This window comes from Mustela nigripes, chromosome 1 (genome assembly GCF_022355385.1).
Source record: "Mustela nigripes isolate SB6536 chromosome 1, MUSNIG.SB6536, whole genome shotgun sequence".
Taxonomy (NCBI): Eukaryota; Metazoa; Chordata; class Mammalia; order Carnivora; family Mustelidae; genus Mustela; species Mustela nigripes.
The window spans coordinates 124,724,997-124,749,736 of record NC_081557.1 but is presented as its reverse complement, the minus strand read 5'-3'; the positions used below and the strand labels follow the sequence as shown (position 1 = coordinate 124,749,736).

The following is a 24,740-nucleotide window of genomic DNA, read 5'->3' as shown; positions in this document are numbered from 1 at the left end:
CCCCGCCAGATGCTGGATAAGATCGAAATAGGAAAATGGAACCCTAGAGTAAGAATCAGATAGCTCCTGGCAGGTGAATTGGACATGCTCAATGTTGTGTAACACCATGAACGTCAAACAATGGCTGCCAAGAACCCTCTCTTGGTTATTTGTTCTCTCTTTTACCCATTAATAATTCAGTGTCCATGGGGATATAAGATTGCAGGCCCTAAGAAAAACTTCTCACACCTGGCTTGCTTTATTCCAAACGTAAGGAAGTGTTTACCCAAATTGTCCTTTTCCCCATTACAAGACAAAATGCAGAAGTGGGAAAATCGGAGAAAGGTAGACTTGTATCACGCCATGCCAACCAACATTTAATTTGCTCAATCTTCAGAACTTGGAATGTGGACTCTTCATTATGATTTAGATAATGGCACTTACAGTGCTCATTAAAAGACATATGCACTTGGAAGTGTCCAATATAGAATTTTTCTATGTGGTCATTTGGATGCATGTCCTTAAATATTTATGATTCAGTAATAGAAGTTGCACACATTTGGAAAATCATCAATTTGTACAATTTCCTCTTTTCATTTTTTTGGAAGGCCAAAGAGAATAATGCTCTATTACCTTAAAAAGTAAAACATTACTTACAAAGAACATTGGGTTAGACAAAAGCAATTAAGAAAATAAACAAGAAAGAGAACACATGAAATTGGTGATTTTTGAGAAGGTCTCCACATTTTTTCATTACCCTTTAAATTTAAGGACTTTAAAATTAAATGCATTGAGATTCCATTTCTAAAAAAATGGAATTTGCTACTAATTTCATGAAGTTCCTTCAGTTAAGACATTCGGTGTTTTTTTGGTGAAGTCAAGGCTCTTGGAGGGCCATATGGTGCCCCTGCAAACTTTGACACTTTTCCTCAAGACACTGCCATCTACTGGAATACTGTCACAAAAAATACATACATTTTGATACTTGTGATTAAGCATCCCCCTGTGATTAAGCGGGTTGTGCAATGCGCAACCTGAACCACTGTCCACAGCTGCTCTGGCACAAAGGTTGACTGTCTTTTCATTGGCAATACATCCTTTTGAACTTATCTTTGAGTTTTCAAAGAAATTAAAGTCATCCTTGAAAACAGTAGATTGTTTTACATATAGCCTGAAATTATTTTGTCCATTGCTGCCACTTGGGTTTTTTTCCTTTTTATTTCATCAGACCTTTCTCAGTACTTTTTATTCCTGCACTGTATTTGTCCTGTATCACCCCTGCCATTTTTCTCTCCATCTGTGATGCCTATATTGAACTGTTACAGTTGAAACAATATGCTTCCAGAACCATTTGGTATTGTGTTATTGTAAAGAGACAAGTTTAAAAGTCTCTTTGAGGATCTAAAAGAGGGCTGTCCCTCTTCTTCATTTCCCACAAGCTCTGCTGCCTTTCCTTCTGGCAACTTACACCAGTGGTCCATCTTTTTTGTGTAACTCAGAATAACCAGGGATAAAGTTTAATTGTGTCAGGCTTTCTAAGTAGACAACCAGCTCTCTCCCTTAGCCACCTTTGAAAGGTTATGCAGGGGTGACATGACCAAAAGGTATATGTGGTTTAGGTGCTAACCCAGTGCTAGCCCAGTCCTGGTCTTCCTATCTGGGATTTTCTCGCAAGAGTGTCTCCGTGGTTGTCACTAGGAGCATATCAGATATAGAAGGGTTGGCCTCTATTGAGGGGTAAAAAGCCCTCTTGGGTGATGCAGACCAAAGAGCATCCACATTTCACCAGCGTTACTCACAGCTTCCATAGGACAGAGTCTTAGATCAGTGCAGGGAAGACTGAGTTCATCTGTTCTTGGCTCACCTGAGCAGAAAGCCTGTTGTCCTTGTTTATGCTTAAAGTCCAAGTCCCGTGGGAGATCCAGGTCCCTCACAAGCTGACATTTCGTGGATCCGGACGTGCAGGTTCACTTCCGTGGTCTGCGGTTGGCTCCGGCTCCCTGGGTCTGGCCTCACCGCCGCAGCAGCCCTCCACAAGGCCTGGCATTGTGCTCCTTGTCCTGAGAAGTTTCATGGCCCCACAGTGGATGAATGCTTGAGCTACAGCAGCAGGAATTGTTCCTTGAAAACTTGGTGTTAGCTTGTACAGACTGGCCTGCTTCTGAGACAACCCGAAATAGAAGGCATTTGTGCTGTTGAAAGAAGAAAATTTAAAAGACATTACCAATATATATTTCTTCGTAAGATGCTCTGATGTTCTCTGATATTTTCAACGGCCTCTCCCTTCTATAGCTTTTGGCCTTCCTCCACCTAAAGTTGCCTGATCCTGGTGGAATCCTGATTTACAGACAGTTGTGCCCACCTGGGTCTTAACACTGCCTTCCATTATATCGTCCCTCGGCTTACTCTTTAAAAAAACTAAGAGTCTCTTTAACAATGAAGAATCCTACACTGTAAAACTGAGTCTTTTTTTAAGTTTTAAAAAGAACTTTTATTGGAGGAAAACATAAAGAAGAAAAAATAATCATTTATAATCAATGCTGCTACATAGAGACCGCCTCGGCTAAGTTGGTAGTGTAGCTCCTGGCTGAATCTCTGTCTGTTTGTATACGTATACTTTCCTGTAAAAACTGGATCCAGCTGTATATACCGTTTTGCAGACTTCTCTTTTCACCTAGCAATATCCTAAGAACTTTTTCCGTACCAGTAAACATAACTCAGTATTATTCTTTTAATGTTTACATAGTATTCAGTGTTTGCACATGTCATAATGTATTGAATCAGTCCCCTGTTATTGGATATCAAGAGTTTGGTTTGGTTTGGTTTTCCTAAGCTGTTGCTAATATAAACAAACTGGGGGTAAATGGATTTCAAAAAAGCATTCAGTTTTCAGGCTTTTGCATGATTTGTCTAATGGACTTTCAAAAAAGTTGAATCTGTAATTCTACCAGAAGCTAAGAAGAGGTAGAGAGAGAAAATATTTTAAAGGTCTTAGGCTTTATCATTTAAATTTTTTTAACCGATTGGAGGTTATAAATTCTATTTTATAGTTACAGTCTTTTTATTTATTGATTCTTAGTGCTGTCAAGCATTTTGTTCACAGGGAGGCATTTGTGTTTGTTCTTTTGTATATTTTCTTTTATTGCCATTTATTCTTCTCTTTGATGGTTTGTCTGGGTTGGAATTTTCCTTTGATTGTTGTTATTGATTTTTTTTTATTATCAAAAATTTCAAAACAGAGCAGAAAGAATAATGAAATAAACCACCACATTCCCATCACCCACTGAGAAAACATTTGCCACACTTTACTTCATGAACCTTTTCTTCCCTCCAATTTAAGTCGCATCCCAGGGTGCCTGGGTGGCTCAGATAGTTAAGCATCTGCCTTCAGCTCGGGTCATGATCCCAGGGTCCTAGGATCAAGTCCTCCATGGGACTTGCTGCTCAATGGGGGGCCTGCTTCTTCCTCTCCCTCTGCTGCTCCCCCTGCTTGTGCTCTCTCACTCTCTCAAATAAATAAAATATTTGAAAATACATATTTAAATCACACCCTAGACATCATAACATTCATTCTCAGATTCTTTGATGTATACCTCTAAGAAATAAGAATATTTTCCACAATGCCATTGTACATCGTACAGAATCAACAACACATTTGAGTGTTTTTAATTGCTGAGAAAGTTCTGTTTGATCGGCACCAGCCAAGTATGCGGTCATATCAATGGACGAGGAGGAGGAGACACAACTTAGCTTTCTTGTCAACTCTGAAAATTAAAGATGAAAATCTGGTGCCCATATGAGTAGTCGAATGACCTTGGCTCTCCATCTGCCCACAAGCCCCATTTAGAAACCCACTGAGTCTGTCGTGCCAGCCTCAATTTGTAGATAAACGTCCTGGCTGAAGTCTGCCAGTGTGTAGTGATTAATTCACGTTTTATTCAGTACAGTCCTCCTTTCTCTGAAAATGTGTGCATCCAACATGATCAACAGCCAGGTTTTGAAGCCTGCCCACGGGGGTTGTAGGTGTTCTCCTCTATTATGTCCCTCTCAAGCCTGAGTAGGGAACTTGCTGTTTTGGATGGCCACAGTTGTCTTCGGGTCAAAGGCTTGCAATGAGTTTTAGTCCTGAGCACTCGTCCCCACCCCCATGTTCAAATTCTTTTATTAAAATAAATGCATTAAAATCATTCAAGAATAGGGGGTCCATATTTCTATGGTGTTGCAAAGAGAAGGGCAGTGTTGGCGAACGCCATTAAAATGGTTTTCTTTCATTATAGATGATTACCTTTTTAACAGACTGCTAGAACTTCTTAGGAAAATTGGCACTGACTGCTATACCTAAAATGTTAATATCCGGGCCCATGTGAGAAGCAGCAGCTAATCTCCCAACCAAAATGGAATTGAGGGCCCAAGCTGGAAGTTGGGAGGACCACATACAGTCCAAGGTGACAGAGCAATTGTTATACTGTAGCAAAATGACCTAGCTAGGGTTTTGTAAAGTACTAAAAAAAATCTTCTTAAAAAAAAAAGTGTTTTAATTTTTTTTTACTTCAAGATTTTATTTATCTATTTGAGAAAAAGAGCATAAGTAGGGGAGAGGGGCAGAGGAAGAGGGAGAAGTAGGCTCCCCACTAAGTGCAGGGAGCCTGACACGGGGCTCGATCCTAGAACCCTGGGATCATGACTTGAGTAGAAGACCGATGCTTAACTGATTGAGCCACCCAGGTAGCCCAGTACTAAAAATTTTTCTACAGAGATCTGTAGAACTGGGGATTTAATGTATTTCAAATACAATCATTATAAATGTTATAAAACACATAGATATGCAAATATATAAAAATATATTAAGCATCTATTATTCATTATAAATTATTAGCAAAGAAATTAATCAAGGCCAGTGGTATTTGAGATAAAAAAAAATAAGTACTTCCTAAAAATTCTTGCAGTAAGTATGAAAATCAAGTTGAAAATGAAATAATGTTACTGACCTTTTATAAAAACTGAAAAATCAAAAAGAAAGTGTGGTGATGTTTTGTTGTTCAGTTGTGGGCATATTTTCACACAACCTACTTCAGTTTCTCAGAAAGTTTCTTCTGACCTTAAAGTACTTGAGGAAATGTTGAGAAGATAGTACAAGCTAATCCGACTAGTACCCCTATTCTGTATCTTTGAATAATCCCATCTTTTATATTTAATATGTGGGAAAAGCTTTAAAAAAAAAAAAAAAAAAAAAAAAAATGTTTTTCGTTCTTCCACAAGGGCGGTCTTCTGTTTTTGTTAGCCAGATCTAGGTTTTGTTCAAGGAAAACATTTCCAGTTTGTTGTCATTTCCTTTCGTGTCATTATCTATGCATGGAGATACCATGTGGAAGTTACCTGTATCCATTTCAATCTGTCACATATATATTCCACACAGACAGAAAGTCCTTGAATGAGAGTAAGATTTATACTTGGAATCACTTTGTTCTCTTGCCTGTCTTTCTGGAGGCTTCTGGAGACATGCAAGATTGTTTTTACAGCCAGTGTCTCCTGCTCACTTCAAGATGTTAATACTGTTTGTCACTCCTGAGGTGTGTCTCAAGGTTGAAGTGATTCAGAGGTCAGAGTTTTAAAAAGACCAGTTCAGTGGTTTTAGATTAATATATGGAATTTGAGTCTTAAAAATACCAGGATATGGTGCACCTGGTTGGCTCAGTGGGTTAAACCTCTGCCTTCAGCTCAGGTCATGATCTCAGGGTCCTGGGATCGAGCCCCACATTGGGCTCTTTGCTCAGCAGGGAGCCTGCTTCCCCCTCTCTCTGCCTGCCTCTCTGCCTACTTGTGATTTCTCTCTTTATCTCTCTCTGTTAAATAAATAAATAAAATATTTAAAAATAAAACAAAACAGGATATATCCGTACAGAAAGCTCCTATTTTACTGACTTAAATTAATAGCTGGGGCTGTAGAGAAGAGACAAGCCATGTAAACAAGGCCATCTGGTGAGGTGGCCCAGGGACTGGGGTCTGCTGGGGAGTGGGTAGCTGCTAGAGAGAGAAGACGTTGAGCCCCACAAAACCTTTCACAATATGTAGCTTCTCAGAATTATCTGAGTCAGATCACTTATTCTTAAAATTTCCTTAAAACAGAACAAAACTTAACCCAGATTCTTTTGGACGTAAATCCTGAGGACCTCGTATGTTGCATGAGACATAGCTGAATAGCCCATCAAGTACTTTAACTTGAAAATACACCATGTTTTTTATTCATTAAGGAAAAAGTTTGTACATGTGCAAATGAAGTCAGAGTATCACTTCTGCATGGTATGTCTGAAACTGTTACACTAATAGAATTTCATTCTACCCTGAAGTATATAGATCCTTACGGGTTCTGAGTGAAAACTCACTACAGAGCAGTCTCTTTCCCTTGTTTAATCTTTCTTTTCTCCTGGTCATTCCCAAGTTCAGTCCTAAGCGTTATAATTGTCTTTTAGAAGGGGGGAAAAAATACATATTTGCTTTCCATTGCTCCTTTGAAATAATTGTGTCATTATTTATAGCACTTTATCCTGGGGCACCTGGGTAGCTGAGTTGGTTAAACGTCTGCCTTCAGCTCAGGTCATGATCTCTGCTTCTCCCTCTCCATCTGCCCCCCTGACTCGTGCTCTCTCTCACTATCTTTCTCAAATAAATAAATAAAATCTTAAAAAAAAAAATACAGTACTTTCCCCAACTTTCTCTTATATACTATATCCATTTTCTGCTTTCCCTTTTCCTTCTTGTTTTATTTTGCTATTGTCATCAACACAATAATTCCTGTAACGTGTTGGTTTCAATGCTGGTGCACAGGGAGGGGTGGTTTTTAAGTTGATGGACTTCTGTTCTGCATGAAACACAGCTCCCAGTTGGCACTCAGATGTTAAAGGTGGAAATATTTGTGCCACAATCGGCACTTAGCAAAATGTATCACTATTTACAGCCATAATCTTTTACGAACTGTTTTATTATTTATTGTAAATCTTTCCTCTCCCAGCCTCATGCTGTTGACCCTACGATTCATGCGGTCTGATGCCTGGAATTGTCCAGCCACAGTGACAGCGGTGCTCCCCCGTATTGTAACCCTTAGATTTTCTGCAAGAGAAAAATGAAAATATGCATTCAAGGTCCATTGCACTTACATCCAGAAAAGAGACTTGAATAGATAAACTTTTTGTCTTTTATAAGTAGCAAAAGGCAAGAAAAGTAATGGGGGAGTCTACACAGGCGGCATCCAGATGCTGCTTCTGAACATTTATGTGCATGAACTAAGGTTCTGGGGTCTTTGTCTGGGGCCAAAGGCGATATACTGTGGCAGGAGGGGATTTTGTTAGATGAGGACAGGTGATCCCCTCTCCTATTGCCTTTTAGTTTCAACCTCTTCCGTTAGCTACTTTTTTACCACAAATGTTAACTGGAAATAAATCACTTTGAGACAGTTTTTCCCTTTTTCCTCTTCTTCAGCTCACTCTCTGTTGGAGAGGCTTTTTCAGAGTGAAATGACTAAAATTTAGGCAGCTGGGGAGTCAGGAAGCGAGAGCCATGCAGCAGTCACAAGCTGGCTGCATTTCTGGAGGAACTGGGAACTGACTAAGTGACTAGTTGGAGGACAGTAACCAATGTGCTTTGAAGTCGAGCATTATCAGAAAGTCTGTATTTCCGTTCTTGTTCTCCCTGAGGAGAGGCAGACCGGGTTTGTTCTGTGCGGGGCATGTCCTGGAGCTCCCCTCTCCACCCACTTCTCCCACCACTGTCCAACCCTGCCGCATGAACGCAGTGCCGGCTTTGTCCATTGCAGACCTGGGCTGCTTATGCTAATAGCGGTGGGTTCTGCACTTCACAGACGCATGAGGCATGAGAGAGGACAAGGAGCTTAAGGAATACCATCTGGGCACCCTGAAAATCACATCGCCTGGGGCGAAATTGCAAGTGCAGTGTCTTCTGTCTTCAGAACATGGGCAGAGTTGAAGATGACCAATGTCATTGGAGATCTAATCCCATTAAGAGCAAGCACCTGCTATGTAGGGCATACTCCCAAGTTTGGTTATCTCTCCTCCACTTCCTGAACATAGATGCCAATCTTGGTGGCTGCGAGATTAATAGACATTAATATGGCTGTGTAGCCATAGTGCCACCAGGAGTTTCGTATCTGTGCTGAAATAGAGGCTTCTCGTTACTCTGACCTCTTCATTTAAGCTTCATAACGGGGATGAGATTGCTCTCAAAAGCAGTGGATGTGGGCAGTGGGGAATGTTTGGGATTGCAGACTGACCTCAGGGTTGCAGAAGTTTTGGAAAATTGGGGCATATCTTCTACAGGGACGTAAAGACTAAATAATTTTGAAATGGCTGCCGGATCCCCCCTTCAGCCCTCCTTCTTCTTTCTCTGTTTGCAAGGACTATCTGTGGTCTCTACTGTCCATGAGCTGCCTGGATGTTAAGGGATCACAGGAAAGGCAGCATAGCTTAGTGGGTAAGGGTGCAGACCATGATGCCAACCTGCCTGTATTCAAATCTGGGCTCAGGGGCTCAGTTCATGGGCATGGGCAATCACCTCACTTCTCTGTGCTTGCATCTCTTCATCCCTAAAATAGGGATAATAATAATGGTAGCAGGGCTCTTGAGAGGATTAAGTGCCCTTGAAGTACACAGAGTACTTTAGAACAGTGCCAGATACTTAGTAGCAATATATGCACCAGTTGCTACATTTTATTGAGCAAGTACTAGGTGCTAAGAACTTGACCCAGAAACACCTTCCTTAACCCTTACAGCACCCTTAGAAAGAAGGCATATTTAAAGCTTTTTACAGTGATGAACCTGAGGCTAGAGAGGTTGTCAACTTGACCAGAAGGCACTTAACTATTAAATGGCCAGTATGGAATTCAGACTCTGATCTTTCAGATGCAAAACGGTGTGCCAAACCACGGCACTCCCCCAGAATGAATGCAGACAAGGGCAGAGCATTGCAGCTATGCATGTGGCCCGAGAGTCATGCTCTCTGTTGTTAACCTTAATATCGTCTCTTTCTGGATAAGACCTCACTTAGGCAGCCTTGATTTGTGAAGGTGTCTTCATTGATTCCTTGTCCCGTAACATTGTTTGCCCTTTTGTGCCTTTTTAGTATTCAGTGTGACTCCTTGTCCCTCACAAGAAACCTTATCTGTTCTATGCAGAATAAAGCTGCATCCGGGGTAGAAGATTATTTGGAATGCTGTTGCCCTCAGTGATTGTCTCCCTTTCAACTCAATTTCTTCTGAGTGGCTTGGTGGTAATAGGGCTTTTCTCCTCCCATCACTGGAAATCTGCACTGTCCCAGAGAACATGTGGGGTGCAGAGCTCACCCTCTTCCATGTCTTAGCAAAACCTAGGAGGCTCTTCCCAGAGTTTAGTGCGGCAGCCTCGGCCTGGTTCACCTGGAAACCTGAGGGTTGGTTTGAGATGTACCCGTGGTCTTTACCTACCCTAGCTCTTACACTGTTATCCATTCTGCACATGTCATTGCTGGTTTGAACCTTTGACCACCAGCATCACCATGTCCACATGGACCACTGCTCTGGCCACCTGACATGTCTTCTGCAAGCTCCCACCACCCCGCCCCCTGCCAGAGCTTCCTGGAACTTGAATCTTAGTCCATCCCTCACTTTCCTAAAGTACAACAGGGCTTCCCGCTGCTGGTGGGACAAAGTCATGATCCCTGCACGCAGTGTGCATGCCCAAGGCTTTGGCCTCATGTCCCTCCTGAGTGTGCCTTCTGCCAGATCCGCAGACTGGCTGTGTTGTCTGGCTGTGCAGGGGACATGTCCCCAGCCTCTTGGATCCCGACCACCCTCCCTTCAGGTCTCAGCTCAGTTGCAGCTTCTGCAAGAAAGCCGTGGCTGGCCTTCCTGGCTAGGCTAGAACACCACGGTCACCGCATACCCTCTCCTCCACAGCATTAGTCTCCATGCGGCTCCCTTTCATGTCCTCACACAGGTCTTTGTGCTCCCTGAGATTTGCAGCCATAGCCGGTTAGGCCGACCATTATGTTCGCAGGGCCTGGCATGTCCTAGGCACTCACTAGATAGCTACTGTCAGACCGAGGGAATGAGGGAAGTACCTACATTTCTCCATGGCAAAATAGGTAATATTTTGAGATGCCCGTCAGGGGGCCCCTCTTGGGATTCGTGATGCTCTCAGAGGGAAGTCTCCACATTTCTGACCAAAGAGTTCATGGGCTTCCCTAAACTCTCAGATTTCCAGTGCTTTTTATAGCCAGGGTCCCAGTAACATGGAGGCCCATTGCCTGATCTTCATCCCGTGCCCAGGGACCAGGTCCTGGTGTTCCCCTTGTGAACCATCCACTCAGACACAAGGATAGCTCCACCCCCTCGTCTGGAAGCTCCTGAGCTAATGAGGTAGGGATCAAGAAGCCTTACACTCTGGGTTTGACCCACAATCCTCCATGGTCTAAGTCATTAAAGGTCCTCTGATCATAAACAGTTTTCTTACTGGAAGAGTTGGAAATTAACCTCATCACCCAGAAGTCAGAGGCTCTTCAACTCAGAGTGACTTTTTCTTGATTCACTTTATACAAGAAAACTACGCTTTCAGTCAACTTGTAAGGAAAAGTTGGTTCATTTATGCTCCTCTTTGAGTTAGACAGAGGTACAAATAAAAAGTAGCTCACATTTATTGGACACTTCGTGTTTGCCAGGCACTGGGAAAGCATATTCTGTGGACCATCTTATTCAGTGCTGACAGCTTCTCTGTGAGCTGTGAATGCTATGATCATCCCACATTATAGACAAGAAACGGAGGCTCAGAGAAGCCAAGTCCTATGTGTAAGGCCACACAGCCAAACGCCATAGAGCTGGAATTTGAACTCAGAGCTGCTTAAGCACACGCCATTAGCCGCTGTACTGCATTGCCTTGTCCTTTCTAGTATTTTGTTTCACTTGCAAGTGATGAGCTCTTTGGCATAAAACAATGTCTCCCCATTTCCCTTCACCTACTAGCCTATAGCCAGGTCATTCCCTAAGCCTATTTAAATGGTTTTATGTTTAAGGTATAACTAAAAAGCACGCTGCACAAAGTTGCATTAAAATTAACAGTCCTATAAAATCATAATTATGTTTTTTAAAATAAATATATGTCTCCCATTTTTATTTTTAATATTTCCTTTTAATATTTAATGACAGCAACTGTAGCCTGGAGGCACGTTTAGAAAAGCAACACCAGTATGGCAGTCCTGGTCTTGTGTGCCCTCAGATCTTTTCCTTCCCCTGATGGGCAGTTTTGCCCGGGACCAGATCCCTACAATCTACCTCTCCCTAGCTTCTCAGATGGTTCCACCAATCAGAAGTCCTGGCGGGAGATGGGGGTGGGGCTTAAGGAAGAGCACTCCCTTTCCGTCTGTCTCCTGCAGGAGCTGCGTCTCCCTCCTCCATAGCTCCGGCTCCCTCAGGTGTCCCCAGCCCTTAGGCTCCATTTACCGCTTCCTTTTGTCCCCCCAGCATCAGAGTGGTGGTGGCTCCTGTTCTTTGTGGCTCTGGGCTTCATAACTGCTCCCTGTGGACCTTCCACCACCTGTGAACCAGTTCCGTCCGTTAAATTTCCTCTGTTGTAAATAAATTGGGCTTTCTGTTCTCCAGGTCGGACCTCACTGATAACGGGGGTCTTCTCACATGGGATCGCAATACTCATGTACAGTTTACTTTAGAGGCATGGATGGCGGATGCTGCCATTGGGTTAAGATCCTCTGATTGAAAACATCCAGAGCCTTTTTGTTCGCAGTCACAGTGGTTGTAGAGCAAGACCCTGGCTGGGTGTCTGACATCCTGATTCTCGTTCTAGCTGAGTCCCTCAGGAAACTTAGAGTCACTCAGGTAGGAGCCTCAGTTTCATGGGAAATGAAGGTCTCCCCGTTAGCCGGCTTAGCTCCTTCCAAACCGAGACATTTCTAGGACACAGTCTTAGCTTCTGTGGGGACGAGTGAGTTGTCTCCTTCAGTGCAATGGCCCCTTGACTCAGGCCTCCTGCTGTCCTTCTGATGCATGCTATTGGCCCTGACGGCTTGGGTGACAGAAAGTGGGTGAGCCAGGGCAAATGTCTCGCCCCTCTGGGAAGAACCTCAAATAGGCCTTTCTGATTCTGAATCGGGCCGTTGGTCTTCATTTGGGCGCAACATACTGGCAGGACACACAGAGCAAGAGTAAAATTCAGGGCTCAGCTGTCCTGACTGTGGGTTTAACAGTGTTTCAAAGACGATGTTTCACATGGTCACCTTAAATATAAATCCAACCAGCAGAATATACAGATGGCGCTCGACTGATGTCATAGATTTTTCTCTTTCTCCATTTTAAGCACAATCTTCTTATATTCTCTTAACACCATTTAAAAAAATACCTTATCCTGCATTCATGTGTTTGTGTGTGTGTGTAAATACATGTATGTGTGTGTGTGTGTGCATTAAATCTAGCCTACTTGGGTAGATTTAATGCACTTGGGGCCAGATGCTCTGGGTAATGTAAATAACTTTAATTTACTAAACTTCACCCCCTCCCCCACCCCAGTCCTTTCTTTTCAGAAGATACATTTAGACAATCACCATTCACATCCAATTCAAAAGACCTGCTACCCAGTGAATCTGTCCTTCACGGAAGAATATCAACTCCAGGTATGGAAACATTATTGACTTTGCTTCTGCTGTTGGTTGCTTAAAATGACTTTTTTGAAATGTGTAAATGTGCAGCTACTTTCAGCCTAGATGTGGACATTACTCATATGAAGCTAGGCTTTTAAAAAAGAGGAGAAACTCAATTTAAACAGCTGCAAAAGTTTATTAAAATAAAGTGTAGGCCGTAATAAAGTGCTTCTTCTTCCTTTTAGGAACTTATTGTTCTTTACCTGCTGATGTTTCTTTCATGTAGCAAATTTCCTTTTCTTTGAAATAGCGAAGTATAACCTGAAAAGAATTTGCTTTACACGCTTTTAGTATTTCAGGCAGGCAGCCAGGAAGATGCAAGAGGGCAGTGGCAAGACTAATCGCCAGCAGGGAAGGTCGTGACCCTGGTGGGGTGTGGGTGGCCACAAAGACCACTTTGGTTTCCACGGAAGCAGCACAGCTCATTAAGATAATCTTGCCCCCCGGATTCCACCTCTCTTCTTAATCAGACTATCTGCATATATCCATTTAATGCGCCTTTTTGCAATCTCAGCATCAATACATAATTAATTTATTATCCGCTCTTCCTTTTTCATTTCTCCTTTCCAGGGTAGAGGGCAAGATGTGTTTGCTGTCCCCTTATCAGCAGCATGGCCAACCCTCAGGGCTGTGCGTGTGTTCAGAGTTATTATGAGATGAGAGAGAACCACCGCACTGTATCCCATACTCCTCACCAGTGTTCCCTCACCCCCACCCCCACACCAACCCCAGTGCAGCAGCCAGGAAACTTCCTGCTGTTGTAACTGTAGTTCCAGCCATGAGAGAATGTCAGAAGCTCTCCATGGCCTCTCCACGCACTCACTTGTCCAGGAGAGTGTGGGAGACCAAGGCTACTAGTTCAGGAGAAGCGCACAGCAAGGCTGTTGGCCAGGAACCCCTGCGAGAATAAAGTCCAAGTGTCCTCCACACACCCAAGGAGCCTGGTGTCACCGATGGCTGGAGATCTGAGTATTTTGCAATTCAGAAAGAGCCAAGTAGCCTCTTATGAAATATTGGCTTGGGGGTATCACAGGTCACTGGAAATGGTTTGTGACAAACAGTGGGGGGAAAGGCAACTCTTTGTCACATTTTAGTCTTGTGACGACAGATCCGTTTCTTCTCATCCCCAAAGAGTCCGGATACCTACACGCTTTTTAGCTTTGCAGGACTTTTCTATTCAAACACCATAAAGAACATGCTTACACAAAAACACATTACATAATATCTGGTTCTAGAGGTGAAAAGAAATTTTGCTTAGTTGATGTCTTCATTCTCAAACAGGGGCTCTTTGAACTACTGTTTACTTCCCAAAGTGTCATTTTGAATAGCCATCTTCCTGGTCCCCAAATTATCACCCTTCTGTTAAGGTGATGGATTGTGACTTTCTAATATCAAAATATCTGCCTAGGAACTGCCGTCAGAGTGCTGTGACCCATACAGCCAGCATCCCGTGATGTATAAGCAAGCCCTCATTGCTGCCTTAATGTTTGGCTTGGCTATATTTTAAGAAGGGTTTATTGGTCAAGTTACAAGCCGCCCTCAAAGAGCGGTATCAGTGTGTGTTTAACTGTGTCTAAAGGGGGTTTCTGGGGTTTGCTTGACAGATGCATTACAGATTAGATAAACTCACACTTAAAAAGCTAACTTTTGTTTTGGGTGGGAAGTTAGCATAACTGGGATTTTCGAAATGTAAATCTACTTTTCTGAGAGATAATCACTCTATACTTCAAAAAGCCTTCAGGCAGAGGACAAGCAAAATGACTATATTCATATTTTGCTAAAACTGACAACTGAAAAGGGACTTTTTAAAAAACAAACAAGGTGAAAATGCTTTAGAAATGGAATCAAAATTAGAACGATTAAAAAGGACAAGGACAGCCATATAATCACAAAGCTCTCATAATCTGAACACATGTTTTGTAAGGAAAAGCCTCAATAATTTGGGTTAGTTGTGGAGAAGACCAATCTGAATTAACAAAAGAACATAGGAAGAATTTTCAAGCAAACATCTCTTTCAAGTCTGGATAGCACTAAGTAGCCAATGCATTCCTACTGCAGCTCTCCAGTCCCTTACCCACAACTCTGAAATCCAAAAAGCTCTTCCAACCACAATTTTTTAAATAAGTGACTTGGTGGCAAAACCTAATGGGAGACTATTTATAGCCCATATGTACCGCCAACGGTGGAATGCATCCATTTTGTTATAGAAATATCAACGTGCTTGATTATGAAGGCCCACGGGAGTGTTATGTAAAATATGTCTTGGGCACCATATTAGAGTTCTGAAATAAGGAAAAGAATGAATCCCCAAATACATCAGAGCCCAGGGGTCTCAGATAGAGACTGTGGACCTACAGTTATTCCAGGACTCTGCTAAGTGCCATGCTGGAAATAAAGAAATTAAAGCTATAATTGAAGATCTTAAGGTTTGAAGGTATGAGAGTCACGGATTCTTATAGAAAATTCCGGAAGACTTAGTGGGCAGCAGATTGCTAAATCAGTGGAGATGTGGCCAGTAAGAAGAGTCCAGTGGGGATGTTCTCACACTAAGGCAGTGTTATTCACAACGGCATGCGTTAAAGAGAAAAGGAAGAGGTGGGTAGGAGTTCGGTGGTTTGAGAGACTGGTTAGCTTTGCAAGAAGCACGTTCAGTTTGGGAGGAATAGTGCCTGTGCAGCAACAGGGAAGCCAGGAAGGAGACAGGTAGTGACTAGGCAGAAAATAATGTATTGTTAGTGTGTAAATAAACACCTGAGTGTCCTTAGGAATCTTCTCTCCAGTACTTTAAACATTATCGTTAAAATATTATTTCTGTTCTTTATTTACTTAGTAAACTTCTTCTTTGAAGAGCTAACGCAAAGACAAATATAAGCCCAAGGAATTGTCTCAAACTCCCAATGAGGAGAAACCATAATTAATGAAGTTTTAACATGCCTGGTTCCAATCTAAGAAGTCCCTTGCAAATGCTGAAGACCGTAGCATTAATTAGCACTCTATATTGGTATGTGTTTATAGACCCTCTGTCAATGGGAATGAGACTCTCTTCTAAACACCTGTGGAGTCAGACCATGGGGCGGAGGAGGTGCTCCACATGAGGGCACTGTGGAGGGTCCCATGGCTCCAGACCAGAGGGATCCCTCCAGCACTTTGTGATGGTGTCTCAGGCCTGTGGAGAATGAAGCAAGCGGTATGGGGGAATAGCAAAGTGGGGAGAGGTGGGTAGGACTGTGGACTGTGAAGAAATCGAGAATAGCACAGTTAACTAGGCATTTGCCTTCGGCAGATGGTATCTGAGACACACAGCTGCCACCGTCCCAGAGAAACAGAATAAACACAGAGCTTCACGGTGTCCTGGCCTTCCGTGCTGCCACTATTTCTAGACTGACTTTCCTGAGAACCAGAGAATGTTCACGTGCCAAGATCTAACATTTTTACTTGCTGTGAATGTCTTGGACAGAGGTGATACCAGGGATCCTTAATAAAATGATGAGTTCAAAGCTGCTGTCCCCTTCTGCTGGAGGGATGGGGGGACCAGATATCCTGGAAGCCATGAATAGATGACGGGGCATACCCTGGGGGGTGGTGTTGCTGATGGTGATTTTACTGAAGAAATGAAAGTGCTTTCCCTTTCCTTTTACAGAAGAAATGAAATGATGGCAGTTACAGGCTGTGTATAATCTAAGGTTCTTTGTCTAATCGGTAGTGGTCTCACTTTGTAGAAGATGTGCATTCAGACAGGAAAGAGTGGGGGTCAGCTGTTTCTCAGGGTGCCGCGGGCTGCTCTGGATGAGGAGTGGACATAGGACCGTGCGACCTGCGGCCATTCGCCCTTAGCCAGGCGTCCTTCCGGAAGCCAAAGCTCTGGAGAGGAGAACTTCCGTCTCAGTACCCCGTTCAGACAATGCAGAGCTTCCATTCTGTTTTATGACGATTTTGAAGGCACAGTATGTTTGCTCTGTATTAAGCCAAAAAACAAAAACACAAGCGGAGTGGGTGTGAAGGGAAATGTGGGTCTCTGTGGAATTCTCTCTCAGAGTTTGGAGCCACGCATACTTCTGTTGGATATTTCCGAGGGAGCTTAGAGCTTCATGATGCAAAACGTACCAACAATCACATGTGCCCATCCCCACCCTCATTCTTTGCCAGCACCCCTGAAAAAGAAAATGGCGCCTTTTCTTGTGCTGGTGGTGGTTTAGAACAGGGAAACAAGATGTGAAGAACGTGGGGAAGGTCGAGTCCCTTCTAGAACTTGCTCTGTCCATCAGGATCTGCTGTTAAGTTAGAAAGTCAGGTTTGGAATGGCCGGCCTTGTCACCAGGCCAATTCTTGATTTATTTTCCTCCCTCTGTCCTGCCCATCAATCTGATACAAGGGGTCGCATCTCATATACTTGGCTGAGATCTAGATAAAGCATGTCTGGTGCTAAGTGACCCCCTCAGCCCCGCCCCCGCCCCTGGAGCCGACCGTCAGCCAACCCTGCTACTAGACGGATAGGGATGACCTCTTTCATACTGCTCGCTAGGAAGGTATGCCGGTCACCTTTATTTATGTTTAACCCTTACCAGCTCAGAGAGACAGACGGACAGACAAAGCTGTCCTGGAATATAGCAAAGTGTTTTCTTTAATCCTTTTTCAAATACAGCACATTCTTTTTAAATTCAGAACAAGTCACAAATAAGCAATAGAACATTGAGTGTTGTTGGTGTCCACAGTGCTGTAGCTTAAGCTCCTTTTTGATTCCACAAATTCCTTGTGTATGGGGAAGGAAGCTAATATGGTCCACTCACATGCAGCTTTTTTTTTTTTCCCGATAAATACAGCACAGTACTTGAAATGTATTTCCTCTTCCTTATGATTTTCTTAGTAACATTTTCTTTTCTCTAGCTGACTATTGTTAAGAATACAGTATACAGGGGCACCTGGGTGGCTCAGTCACTTAAGCGTCTGCTCTTGGCGTAGATCATGATCCTCGGGTCCTGGGATCCAGTCCCTCACTGGGCTCCCTGCTCAGAGGGGATCCTGCTTTTCCCTCTCCTACTGCCTGCTCTCCTTGCTTGTGCTCTCAATCTCTATCTGTCAAATAAAAAAAAATAAAATCTTAAAAAAGAATACAATACATATGACATACAAACTATGTGCTGATTGACCTTTGACATTATTGGTGAGGCTACAAGTCCACAGTGCAATATTAGTAGTTCAGTTTTGGGGGAGTCAGAAGTTATATGCAGATTTTCAACTGCATAGGGTCGACACCCCTAACCACCCCCATGTTGTTTGAAGGGTCAGATGTAGTTACTAGGGCACAGGACCTATGTCATCCCATTTAATTCTGAAAACAACTCGTTGAGACATGGGAACTATGCTTCCTTTACAAATGAGGTTCAGAGAGATTTAATAATTTTTCCCTTGTTTTATTGAGATATGATTGACATGTAAGATTCCATTAAAGGTATAAACATAACAATAACATACAATTTGGTATATGTATATTGTAAAATGATTACCACACTAAGTTTAGGTTATAACCATCACCATACATAGTTACAAGTTTTTTTTTCATGATGAGAACTTTTTAAGATCTACTCTCACAGCAACTTAAAAATTAGCACATCATTAACTGTAGTCACCTTGCCATACGTTAATTCCCGTGACTTATTTGTCTTGTCGCCGGAAGTTTGTACCTTTTGCAGAGAGAATTAATAACTTGTACAAAGTCATGCCATTGGTGAGAGACAGGCAGCACTGGAATTCAAACCCAGAACTGCACAATACATTTCTCTTTCTGCCCCGTCATCGCCGCCCACTGAGTCAGGTGTGGTGTCACTGGCAGTGAGCCAAGGGAACGTGTCTCTGCAGTGTTTGCTCCCACATACCCACACTTGGCATTTGAAGTCTCCCTGACAGATTGCCCTCTTTTAGCCAGGAATAAAAAGTAGTCCTCTTCATAAGATATTTCAAAGAAGTTACGAGATAAGAATATGCTGTTTATTCATGTAATTCTAATTTTGTCCTCTTCTCTTCCATTCCTTTCTTTTCTTTCTTCCTTTAATACTTAGATATCAGATACTCATCATCTCTTAAAATGTTTCTTTCAGTTAAGACAATTAAAGAAAGAGTTCATGTTTATTTTCAGTAATTTTTTTTTAAAGATTTTATTTATTTATTTGACAGACAGAGATCTCAAGTAGGCAGAGAGAGAGGAGGAAGCAGGCTCCCTGCTGAGCAGAGAGCCCAATGCAGGGCTCCATCCCAGGACCCCGGGACCATGACCTGAGCCGAAGGCAGAGTTAACCCACTGAGGCACCCAGGCGCCCCTCAGTAATTTTTAATAGATTGTCTGAGCCATAGGCATCGTTTCAGAAAACTCTAAAAACCTCTGATGAGATAAAACGTGGAATGCTGAAGGTAGTGGGAATATGGTCAGCAGTGCAGAAGAAAAAGTTCTAGACTGGGAATCAGGAGAATCCAGGTGTAAATCTAGCCCAGTTTGCAGTAGGAAGAAAATAGAAGGCTTCCAAGACTTCTTCCATATCCCCTCTTTTTCAGAAACCCTGCCATTTGGAACTTCAGCCCAGGGGCCTTTAATTTTTTTGTAGGGCCCAAACTAGAATGCTGGAACCAGGGGAAAACAGAGTCTGTACTCCTGAAATTCCACCACCCCCGCTAAGAGTTGGGGAAGGACATTCACCATAAGTAATTCAGCACCGGGGTGGTAGTGGGTGGGGAGGGGCTTAAGAAGGGTTTCTAGGAAGCAGACAGAGAGATCTGCTTCTCTGTCTGGCTGCCAACGGCATGCATATGTAATTTTGTGAAAGTTCACCAAGCCGTGTACCATGACAGTGTTTCTGCGTTCCTTAGGGCTAATTGGCTTATTCACAAATGGAGGGATCTAGACGCCAAGCAGTCACCTCCAAGCCGTGAATCTCCGTGCACGTCCACTTCAGAGACGACGACAGTGATAAGAGGACAGCAGTCTTTCAATTACCCACCTTTTAGTCTGCAGGAACATTTCCATTTGTAGCATGAACTTACTGCCCTGCACCCAGGGACACAGAGGCCGATAGACCTGATTCCTGTTGTGTTTCAGATTGGAAAGCTATTCTGTACTGCTGATAGCGTTTCTTTGATGTCCTTGACGTAGATGAGCTGTAGTCTGTCCAGCTGTTTGCCAGAGGGGGCACATTTTCCTTGTGCTGGATCTTCCTGATCCAGATGATGTTATTTGAGGCTCAAAAAGATGTGCTCATAACTGGCCCCATCCGTCCCTCACCAGCCCACTTCGGTCTTAGAGCACGGGCGAGTTCCAGACGAGCACGGGCGAGTTCCAGAAGAGAGCCGTTGACTTTGTTCAAAACTCCTTGTAGAGAAAGTGCTTGTATCAGGCCCGGTCAGCTTGGTGTCCAAGTTATCCCTGCTCAAAACTGTCAGTACTGGAGTTCTTTGCAGACCCAGAGCCGGGGGTTTCACACGCTGAAGTGCAGACACACCTTTTTTAAGGGTGGTAAGTCTTGCCAAGGGGGAACTTGTGTCCAGTTGGGATGCCTCCCTTGAGCTCTCTATAAAGAGCCACGAAGGCGGCTTGGGGGGAGACACAGAAACCCAACTGTGGTTGTTTGGCTAAGCCTCTTTATCTCTGCCCAGATGGCACAGGGGTTGAATCGCTTGGTACTTAAGATAATCATTAACACTTTCATGTTTGTTCTTTGTGGCGATTGTAACATCCAAAAGCCTGGGTGGCTGGGTCCTCTTTGGCCCCAGCCCAGTGCCCTGTGAGCACAGCGAATATGTACGTGCTCACATAAAATTCTCTGCATACCGTTTACAAGGCCTCAGCGAGGCTATGGTCATGATTTCACTTTCGCAAAGACTATTGAGGTGCCTTGAGAATGAATAAAAGGCCAAATTCTCAAGTACGGGTAAGGGATGATGAAGAGTATGTGTTTGAAAATTGGAATGTGGTAACCTCTGGCTTCAGTTTGGGACTGGCTAATTCAATCTACAAGGCCTTTTCTGTATATACAATATGTTCTTCCATTCCTTTGCTATCAAAAATACATATTCTCATTTCATGCAATTTCTTCTTTGTGTTTATTCCCTTTCAGGGCAGCAACTGCCCTCCGGTAACCAGGGTAGAAAAAAAAAGAAAAGTCATTGCAAACTAGACCATCTATTTTCATTTAAACAAACTCATTCTGGATTCCCATCTGTAGGCCAAATGAGTGTTTTTCCCGTGGTAAGGAAGAGCCTCATATCATGCCACAGCCCTTTCCTTCTAGGAAGGACAGTCAGGGGCTTCATTTTTTTGGCGGCTCTCCCTCATGCAGCATCTTTCCTTTTCGGTGTACTTATCATTTTTGTTCTCAGTGTATCATCCAGAAAAGAAAAGTGAACTAGAAGCACAAAAGTATGGGCAGTCTTTGAATTCGCTTCATGATATTTGGTTCCCTGTATCATCTGCTGGCGTTCTATGGAGATAACCCATGCAGAAGTCCCTCAAGCTCTTCCAATTCAGCAGGTCCCAAACTAAGCATAGTATTTCCCCCACCATCCCCTGTCCTTTCCAAGACTAATTAATTAGTTAATCGATAGATCATTTGATTAAAGCCCCCCTCCCTCTCCTCTTCTCCTGTTTTCTGTCTTAGTGGATAGCATCATCATCGTCCCCCACCTGACACAGACCTTAAGGTTGGACATGATTGTTTGGGTTTCCTTAGACGCACATCCTGGGACAAATATTTGAGTGCATATAGTTTTTTAGGAAGTGACACAGGAGAAACACTGGGAGACGAATGGGAAAGCGAGCAAGGGAAAGAAGGCAGCCAGTAAAGGCAATGTCATCAGACAGGTCACTTGCTGCAAGCAACTGGGGGTGAATTTCACGGGGGAGTTCTGGGAAGCAGTGGAGGTGCACACCTCAGATTTTCCTACCTGAGAGGTCAGAAAGCTGGGACGTTTATGCGGTCAGCCATCGATCCATTAAACCTGCTCTCAAGAGTCCATTCCCCAAAACTCTGGTCTCCTGCATGGGTGGGCAAAGCGGGCTTCAGTGGCCAGAGAAAGCCCTTGGGACCAATACACAGGTGCTGGCAGTGGGAAGGCAGGAAATAAAGGAGGAAAGGCCCGGGGACCACTGAACACCAGTGAGGGTGACGCATTCCCTGCCTGTCTTTCATGATTCCTTCTTCCTCCCCCTCCACTTCTGCTCAGTTACCTTTCCTCCTGTGCTGATTCTCCACCCCCTCCCCAGCTCTCTCCTAAATGCATTCTTTTCTTTCAGTCCCAACTGCCAGTGACTTCATTCAAGCCTCCATCCTTGGTCCCCTGGATTAAACAACAGTCCCTGGCAGGTCTGTCCAGGTCCAAGGTCACCCCCACCAGGCCCTTCTCTCCATCCTGCAGTCATAGCCTTCCTAGAAGGCCGATCTCATCATATCACCCTTGGCCCTGCTGGCTTCCCTTGCCCTCTGGATAAAGTCTAAACTTTGCACTTGCGCTCTCTTATACACCTGATTGGTTTGGGGTGTTGTTGTTGTTTGGTTTTTGTTTTGTTTTGTTTTGATCAGTCTGTGTTTTCTTTGGAAATTGTTCCCTGCTCCTCCAAAACTGGGTTAGCCACCACTTTCTTTGAGGTCCTTGCATACTCAGAATTCTCTGTTTATTCATCACCTTCTTGATTAACTGGAAGCCCTTTGGTGGGCATAAACAGTCTTATTGGTCATTCTATCTCCCAGAAGCTAGCGCCTAATAGAGTTGATCATCAAATCTTGGGACAAAAACATATTGTTGAAAACCATGTTGTTTGTAAGTACTAGTGTTAAACGTTCTAACGAGGGATCTGATAAGACTTTGATTATAACACAGATCTGTTTTTGACTACAGATAAAAATGGATCCCTTTATAAATATAAGATGTGCAGTAAAACCCTTTCCAAATATAGCTGGTCTCTCAATCTGATGGGAGTAGCCCACCACCATGATGTAACTCTCTTTTTTAGAATTAAATGGTTTAGCTGGACAAAAGAAAAATTGCTGGGATGTTGTGTTCATTTTTTTTTTCCACCTTAGATATAGATCTAACTGCCAACCACCAAAGAAACTGGTGGCAAAGAGTAGAAAATGGAAGTACAAGAAAAGTTTCGATGGTTTGATGTGAAAGGCCAGTAGCTGAATTACTGTTATTATTACACAGATTTTCACATGTAATAATAAACTTCCCAGGCACAAAATCCCCTAGGTCATTAATCTCATACTAAAAAGCTTGGAATTATTTCATACAGGATTTTTTCCCATCCCTGTGAGCCAACTGCTTTATCAAACGAGATTCTCTTAATGTAAATTATTTTTATTAAAAGACATTGTTGTATTTTGATCCAAATAAGGCAAAAGTTCACATAGACCTATCTCATACAGAAGAGGGGGCACCTGAGTGACTCAGTTGGTTAGGCAACTTCCGCTCAGGTCATGATCCCAGAGTCCTGGGATGGAGCCCCGTGTCGGGCTCTCTGCTCATTGGGGAGTCTTCTCCGTATCCTTCTTCTCCTTCCCCCGCCCCCCAGCCATGCACACACACACTCTTTCTCTCCAATAAATGAATAAAATCTTGAAAAAAAATACTAAAGAGAAACTCTGTGTGAGAGAGATTTGAATTCAGGCCTGAATCTCCCCGGAAATGAAAATATCTTTTTTTCCCCCCTTTCAAATCATTAAAAAATTACACATGACTTTTCGTCTTGTTTGGGAAACATGTTCCACAAGTCTTCTGACACTTCCTCAGTCGCTTCTTAACACGTGAAAGAAAAGCCGTTTTCTACAGCTCTAAAGCTACACAGCTCCCTCGTCTTATACCTCTCCCCTTGCCTCTTCAAGAGACAACAGAACTGGCCCTACTAGAGCTGGAAATGAACTCACATGCATAGCCATTCTTGCCCTCCGCCACCTGTGCTCTCAGTGCTTCTGCATTCTATCTCATCTCGATCTTTTCTGTCCCCTTTTTCCTACTGTGAGCCATTGTGGGGCTTACTTGTGGCAAGACTTCTACTAAATACTCTATTAAACATGCAAATAAGAAATGAGTTCTCTAAGTTACAGAGAAATACAGTGCTCCGTGTTATTTTGTGAGCTTTGAACCTGATGTCCCATGCTAGGAATTTAATCTACAAATAGACTTGAACAAGTAACACTAAAGTATATGGACAAGGACCTAAGGTATATGGACAGAGATGTGCTTTGCTGCTTAGAGATTTGCAACAAATTCAATGTCGATAGGTAGGGAGTGGATGAAATGAGCCATGGGACATTGCATGGGAAACTCCACAGCCATTAAAAAAGGATGAAGGAAATCTGTAGGGTTTTATTTAAAAAAGATGGCCAAGAGATAATGTTAGATTTACAAAACAAACACAGAAAAAACTGGCTACGGATAGCATATGTAACACGATCCCATTTGTGTTAAAAAAAAGAAAAGGCGATGCCTTTATGTGCACATAATACGCTTGCATGTGCATAGATAAACTGTTAACAGTTATTACCACCGAAGAGTGAAAAGGACTTGGACTGGGAGGAGAGGGATAGTAAGGAATAGTTACTTTTTGTTTTTCAGTTTATATCCTTTGTTCTGTTTTTCTTACCATTAGTTTGCATTACCTTTATAGCTTCTCGAAATTTAAAAAAAAAAAAAAAAGTATGTGTTCAAATCACTTTTCTTTCTTAGACTCTGTCATTTATACATATGATGACTGGGAGCCTTAATGAATAATCTGTAAATTAAATGAACTACTAAAAATATAGACAAAGCAGTGATGATTCTTAGCCATCTTTCTTCAGTGAGCAACCCCAGCTGGAAGCCAGTTAAGTAACTGTTCCACCTTTAGTTTCTTTAGTTTTTTCTTTAGTTCATGGAAGTATAAAGCAGGTTATGAATCCCCTTGAATGGTGTGATCCCATTGTTTATAAATATGTGTGCATACAGGAAAAAAATCGGGAAGGATAGATGTAGAAATATTAACTGCTGTCTCCATTTACTTGGGATTTCAAGTGATTTTTACTTGTATTTTATGGACCTCCATTTCA

General features: G+C 42.9%; 1 protein-coding gene across 5 annotated transcripts in view; it reads left to right on the top strand.

Annotated features, from left to right (window-relative positions):
• ZNF827 (zinc finger protein 827) overlaps nucleotides 1-24,740 on the top strand; it is a 166,302-nt gene that overhangs the window by 97,128 nt on the left and 44,434 nt on the right. For all 5 annotated transcript variants that reach the window (XM_059373278.1, XM_059373286.1, XM_059373302.1 and 2 more), the window contains exon 8: nucleotides 12,542-12,645. In XM_059373278.1, the coding sequence (XP_059229261.1) occupies nucleotides 12,542-12,645 (104 nt within the window). The remainder of the gene's footprint in view (nucleotides 1-12,541; nucleotides 12,646-24,740) is intronic.